Here is a 6,948-nt window from a genome sequence, read left to right as displayed (position 1 = left end):
GTAGATGGTAATAGGTGAGAAACTAAAACGATAATTTTTCCACCTTCATACATAGAACCTATAGAACACAAATAACCAAGAATTAGAGCGAGACAAACGATAGAAGTCATGTTTGCACGTTAAATTTGCGAATGGAACATGAAAAATTCACGGGTTTGGTCCCTTGTGTTTGGCATTAAACATAGAATGAATGGTCCCTTAATATAATATCAAAAACAATTTAGTTGCCGATTATAGAAGAGTGGATTAATGTAGGAAAAGTAACCTCTTTTGATCAGAGACCAACAAAAATTTTGCTTTTGAATGAATACACTTTTCCCTTACTAATTTGTATTCATGCCTCGATTAGCCGAAAGTAAACATTCATTTTTATTTTTTTTTGGAAGACATTTATTTTTAGTGCGGAATTTTAGAAATTTTGTTTTATTTCACGTGATTTGAAAAAAGCCAAATACATATACATGTGAATGAGTAATCTGATAACAACTCTTAATAAAAGAAACAACTAATTGACATAATACATCACTTTGATCATGACTACAAGTACAAATATTGATGTTTTAAAGAAATTAGTCCACTAGCAACTTTCCTTATTTACACATTTTTGTACACTAATGAGTTTTACTTGCTTTACATCGTCTAATTATTTTTTTTAGGTACACGTGTTTGTACATTTTAGTAATACATAAATGATATTATCGATAACTTTTATTTAAAATCCTTAGAGAACTTTTAATTTTTCCTCGATCGAAAATATATCTTAATTCTTGAAAACTTATGCTAAGTTACATTTGTCATTTTAGCGTGTACTTCATTAAGTGCAATTATCATCAATTCTATGGGCTAAGACTGTAAAGTCCCTTGACATTTTGTGCCAAGGAGGGAATATGGAAAGAGTAAGGCCCCAAACTGCAGTTCTCTCCTCATCTGTCCCTTTGTCAACTGCTTCACATCAGTTTCCACCCTCCACCGAATCCTTTATCTTAACCGTTACTTGATTTTCTTCTCTTCCCATTCTCCCTGTAGACTTTTTCAGATTCAGTACAGTGCAAAAGCCAAGGACAAAAGATTGGATATTGCTTCATAAATCAATGGAAGCAACTGTCATCCCAGGCACAACCACAATCTGTGATGATCTAAATCAAGAATGTCCCAAGCTGCTGTCTCCTACAGGTTACCATCAATTGTTTCTTTGAGACACTTGTTTAATTTATGATGCATTGCCAATTTTTTTTTATTTTTTAGCCCTGTTTAATATTTTTGTTCAATGGTATCCCTTCTTTTCTGATTTAATTTGTTGGGCTTAAATTGCTTTTGTTGTTATGTTTCTTGGGTATTTCCTGGAGTTGCTTTGTTGAATTTAGTGCTGCTTAGGTGATGGTGAATCTTCGCAAAAATTTCTTTTATATCTGAGTATAGATAGTTGTTTGCGAAGAAGCAATGAATGGCAAACGGGCATATTCTTTGGGATAAAATTAACTAGAAAATCACAAGTAATCAAAAAGAAAAGGAAAAATGGAAAGAAGCCAAATTTTGTTCAAAATAAAGTTTTTGATAGAAGCCTTGAAAATCTGTTACTGGATCTATTCATATACTGTAAGTTTCTAATTTCAAGTATATTTAAGAATTTTACGCTATAAACCTAGAAATAAAGGGTGGAACTGCCTTGTTCCTCGTTAGTCCGCCAGAACCCCACCCCGCCTTGTTGGATGCTTCTACTGAAAGTTTTCTGCAGTTTTCATCCAACCAATTGACGATTGTCATAATCCTTATTGAAGTCAGTTTAGTTTCAAGTTAGTTTTGTTGAGAACATAAGTGACCATATCCTTTTCTTCTGATAACTTTTAGCTTTTTATAGCTAATTGTATTAGTATATTTTACATTCAACTTTTGAAGAAAAATCGTAAGGGATGTAGCTGTCAAAAGGTTGTTTGATTTGTGCTTCTGATGCTTTATTCAAAACTGATATTTTTGAGCGGTTGACAACTTAAAGCTTCAAATATGCCAGTTTCTCCCTTCATATTGTTTATCAAATTCTGATAAATGTGTTATAGCATTTTTTTCTCCTTTCCTTGATGTTAGTTGGAAGTTCAGTTTTTTCTTGATGTTAGGTTTTTACCTTTGTTTTGTTTTATGTGACAAAAGTAAAGACCTATTACCTCTAGCTTTCTTATTAAGAACAACATAGCCGCGTTATAATAAAGAATAATTAAATTGCATGTGAGAGTCTAATTAATAGGTTGCTTCATACATTTATCCCATCTCAACTCTTGATTATGCTTTGTTATTGTAGCTAGCTTGGCAGTATCAGGATTACATGTGCAGTTGCTCCTCCCTTGAACTCGTAACATTTATTTCCTGCTATTTTCCACTCAACATGCAGTTTTAGCTATATCATTTCATTAGGGCAACCTACGTGAGCTTTCTTTCTAATTAACACCACTGGTACTTCTTGCAATGAGTAAAAGATATAGGAAAATCAAAACTAAGGTTAATGAAAATTATCATTTTAAAAAACTAACACACTTCTGTATTTGTATTATGCTCCAATTGCTTCAACTTATCCTTAGTCAATGACTTCTTCTGACTCACAAACCCCATTGATGAAGAGCTGAGAAATATTCTGCTTAAACACAACTTTGCTAAGGAATTGAGGGTTCTGTATTATATTAATTATTCAATTTTAGGTTGGAGTAAGAATCCTGAGTCAAAATGTGTGGATTATGAAAAGAAGTGGATTTAAAACTCCTTAAATTCTAATTTCCAGTTGTTATATATTCTGCTTTTAGAAATGAGGCAATTTCTAGAAGTGTTTCAATTCTGTTTAAAACAACATTAGTTTTAGATTAAAATTTTGGTGTATCAACCCAAATCCTAGATATGTATAGCAATGTTTGGCATTAATAATCACTTCAAACATGATTCTTTATAAATGATGTGACCTTTCTACATCAAAATTGATATCTTCAATCCAGAAAGTGCCTAACACCAGCAATTTTGGTTCTTTTGGGTAATTTTTCTTCCTATTTTATAGGAACTGAAAGATGATGAAGATATTAATAGTTATTTCCACATTCAGTCAGTTCTTTTTTTATTTTTCTTCTTTTAGGGAATCAAATGTTGTCTAAGATTCAAGCGTTGTCCATTACCTAAAGTCACTATCGGTTGATTTCAACTCGACAATTTTCAATTTGCCAGTCAGTTTGCACCTCTATCTGCTGATATGTATTGGCACCTTTAACACTCAGTAGAATTTTTGGTGGCTGCGTGTGTAGTATGTATGCTAGTATCTTGGCACAGTCTGTGTCTTTATTCTGAGATAGAAGTTCTCTTAAATATTTAACAAGTACAAAAGTAGTTATTTGAATAATCTAAAGCCAACTTAAAAAAGCACCTATTTTGTCCTGGTAGTTATAAGTATATATGTTGTATCAAAGGGTATTGGTGGAATATCAAAAGAGACCAGATTTCATTTGTAGTAGGACTAACCTTGCATATGATTCTTGCAGAATAATTTGTTTATCTCTTCTTTCAATGCTTTGCAGCTGTGGATCTTGTGGATACCCTCTGAATCTAACATCTTCTACACGTGCAATTTCTGGCATAGGACCCGAATACAAAAAATCCATTGCAAAAGGTTTTATCTCATTCATCTCCATTGACCTCAGTCGATTTACTCGAGTTGATGAAGTAACGTGCCTTCCAATATCTTTGGGCTGTTACCCTTCAAAAACAAAACTTCTTTGTCGTAAATGTGGTGTGCTTATAGGTCACATACAAGGAGATTCACACACTCCATGCATTTTTGACTCAATGACCTCCTCTAGCTCATGCAAAAACATTATGATAAGGATTCAAGCTTTGCAACCTTCAGAAGAGTGCTAGTGCTTTCAAATGGAGAATTGTTACGAAGATTGTCTGACCTCTATTATGCAACTTCCTGATGATTGCTTGTATTTTATTTTTCACTGGCTTGACTCTGCCTCTGATCGGGAATCTTTTGGATTAACTTGTCATCGATGGCTTCAGATTCAAAACTCAAGTCGTCGAAGATTACAGTTCCAATGCTCATTCACTAAACTTGATATTCCCTCCTTATCTCAAAGTAGCATGAAAATTGATGCCTTTTATCTACATAGGTTGCTTAACCGCTTCCAGAAGCTGCACTATTTGTCTCTATCTGGTTGCATTGAGATGCCTGATTTTGGTTTGAGACAGTTGCTAAATTATGGGTCCCAGCTTCAGACTCTTCATTTACACTGTTGTTTTGGAATAACTGATCATGGAATTTCCTTAGTTGCCTCTGGATGTCCTTCGTTGACAACTATTAGTCTTTATCGCTGCAATGTTACTGATATTGGGTTAAAGACCTTATCTGAATCTTGCTTGGCCTTAAAAGATGTGGATCTGTCATATTGTTCACTTATATCTGACCAGGGTATAAGAGCCCTTGCCAAGAATTGCCGTCACCTTCGTGCTGTCTGTATGACTAACTGTAGAAGTGTCACTGGTGTTGGCTTTATGGGCTGTTCACAGAGTTTGACTTTTCTAGAGGCCAATGGTTGTAAGCTAGAGCCAGGAGGAATCATGGCTATTGTGAGTGGCGGTGGACTTGAATATTTGAATCTTTCATGCCTGTGGTGGTGCATTGGTAGAGATGGTTTGACAGCAATTGGTGCTGGATTTGCAACTAAGCTGAAGGTACTTGATTTTCGATCTTGCAGAACTATTGGCGACAATTCTATCATTGCAATTGCAAAGGGATGCCCTTTGCTCCAAGAATGGAACCTGGCATTATGTCATGAGATCACGAGAGCTGGTTGGGAAGCAATTGGTGTAAATTGTCATCACTTGGAGAAGCTTCATGTCAATCGTTGTCGCAATTTATGTGATGAAGGATTGCAGGCCTTGAGGTATGGCTGCAAAAAACTCTCTGTTCTTTATATGAGTATCAGTAAATCCTGCAATATCAGTTCCACAGCGCTGGAGATTTTCAGATGTTCAAGAGGTGATGTCAAAATCCTAGAAGAAGAAGTAATGTCTATTGCTCCTGACTCTGCCTTCCATGTATATTAAGCGCAGATGAACCCTTTGATTTGGTGAATTCGAAAAGACACATTGTAAAATTGAAGTGTTTAGAAGCACAAGTGTTTTGTAAAATTTATACAAAACCTTTGGTAGCTTGCATGTCACTCTCAGAAGTAACAGCTAATAATGCTTACGAGTCACAACCTAAAACCTTCTTCAAGATGGAGTTACCAGTACAAAAACCAACATATGACAATTTTTGCCTTTATCATATTAACAGGATGAAGGGAAAAGGCTGGTTACTGAATTTAATCTATAAGCGTTAGGCAAAAAGGCGTTAAGCAAATAGACCTATGAGAATATGGCTGACTCGTCCATGCTTATGTTCTCAAGAGTAGGACTGTTCTTGAAAACTGATTTTAACTAAGCCAGAAAAGCCTAATGGCTTTGCTAAGTTGAACGGAAGTTTTACCTACACGATCATTGTTTATACGTGCAAGATTGGCATTGCCGTGTCTACACATTGCGGCTCTAGATTGAGATGAGATCCAATAGCTTTCTGCCAATTATATGTAACAATAAGACAATATCGCTACTTTTCCCTCAACTTTCAAAATATCACATATCTCTTCTATCAGTCATTTGAGGTCTATTATTGACATAAATAATGGTGAAATGACTCTTATACCCTGATTTTGATTGATATATATATATATGTGTGTGTGTGTGTGTATTGGATTAATTACAGATTGCACCGATATAATTATGGGGTCAATAGCAATTTTCTCCATGTTTTCATGAAATAAAAAAATTGCCTCGTGATGACTAACACCATTAACTTTCTAATGATTCTCAACTTATTTGTTGAATAAATATGCCCACATTGTTATATGTTTTTCTTTTAAATTTCACTTTGTATGTGTTTTTTCTTGTATGTTTAGTTTTCGTACATTTTTCTTTCTTTCTTTTTCATCCTTTTTCTTCTTCCTTCTTTGACGTTGTCAAGGCATTTTATTTTACATTCATATGTATATATTCAAATAAACTCTTTATTTGAATTAGTATTTTCTCTCATTTATAATGCTGTTTATGCCATTTCAACATTTTGTAACAATTAATTTATCATTGTTGTAGTTATTGTTCAAAATAAATCACTAATTTCTAGGTGAATCATTAATTGTTAATAAAATGTAATGTATGCTAATACTTGGGAATCACTAAAAAATAAAAAAAAATTGGCAAAACATTTATACTAAATGTATATATTTTTAATTTCTTATATGATTTATAATAATTATATATTTGCCTTGAAAAAATAAGATATACATTTAAGCATGAAGAAAAATGTTAATAAGGATGAAAAAGATAAGAGACAATAATAAACAGAATTGAAGGTGCAGCATTGTTATCGATCATTTAACTTTTGTTCGTTATTGACATTTACCGTGTAATATGAGGTTGTTAATATAAAAAAAAAAAAAGAATTACACAAGATTTCTAAATACTTTTTTCATTTACAATGTTTCATTACATTGATTAAAATGTTTCATAAGGATTAAAGAAAAAGTATGTATTTCAGCATGAAAGAAATTCTTAATATGGGCATGAAAGCATATTGTGTAATTGCTATGGACGTGTAGCTACAAGGCATAATTTGAATTAAAGCGAAAAATTATTTGTAAACAAACTAATGTTAAGGATAGCAAAAGGATATATGGGGATAGATTATCTTATCTCTCGTGAAATTAATTTTTTAATCTCACTTGAGCTAACATGTTACGAAAACATATAAATTAGGAGAGGTATGGGATATTTCTAAAACTTCAAGAAAGGCCAGCGATACTGACAAAAACATTAGTTGAGGTTTCTAAAAGTATCCCTAACAATTATATATATACGCTAGGCACCCGTTTCCCTCTT

General features: G+C 33.3%; 1 protein-coding gene across 2 annotated transcripts; it reads left to right on the top strand.

The window, feature by feature from the left end:
* The first annotated feature begins 982 nt into the window (after window positions 1–982).
* LOC113763397 (F-box/LRR-repeat protein 12) lies at window positions 983–5,192 on the top strand. 2 transcript variants are annotated; one of them, XM_027307185.1, is made up of 3 exons: window positions 983–1,173; window positions 3,546–3,637; window positions 3,770–5,192. In XM_027307185.1, the coding sequence occupies exon 3, from the start codon at window positions 3,895–3,897 to the stop codon at window positions 5,074–5,076; it is 1,182 nt and encodes a 393-aa protein (XP_027162986.1). In that variant the 5' UTR covers window positions 983–1,173; window positions 3,546–3,637; window positions 3,770–3,894; the 3' UTR covers window positions 5,077–5,192. The 2 variants fall into 2 exon arrangements, with proteins under 2 accessions (XP_027162986.1, XP_027162985.1); XM_027307184.1 differs by having other exon boundaries at window positions 3,510–5,192.
* The last annotated feature ends 1,756 nt before the right edge of the window (window positions 5,193–6,948 follow it).

This window comes from Coffea eugenioides, chromosome 2 (assembly GCF_003713205.1).
Source record: "Coffea eugenioides isolate CCC68of chromosome 2, Ceug_1.0, whole genome shotgun sequence".
Lineage (NCBI taxonomy): Eukaryota > Viridiplantae > Streptophyta > Magnoliopsida > Gentianales > Rubiaceae > Coffea > Coffea eugenioides.
The sequence above is the reverse complement of the archived record's forward strand: the minus strand, read 5'-3'. Positions and strand labels throughout refer to the sequence as shown.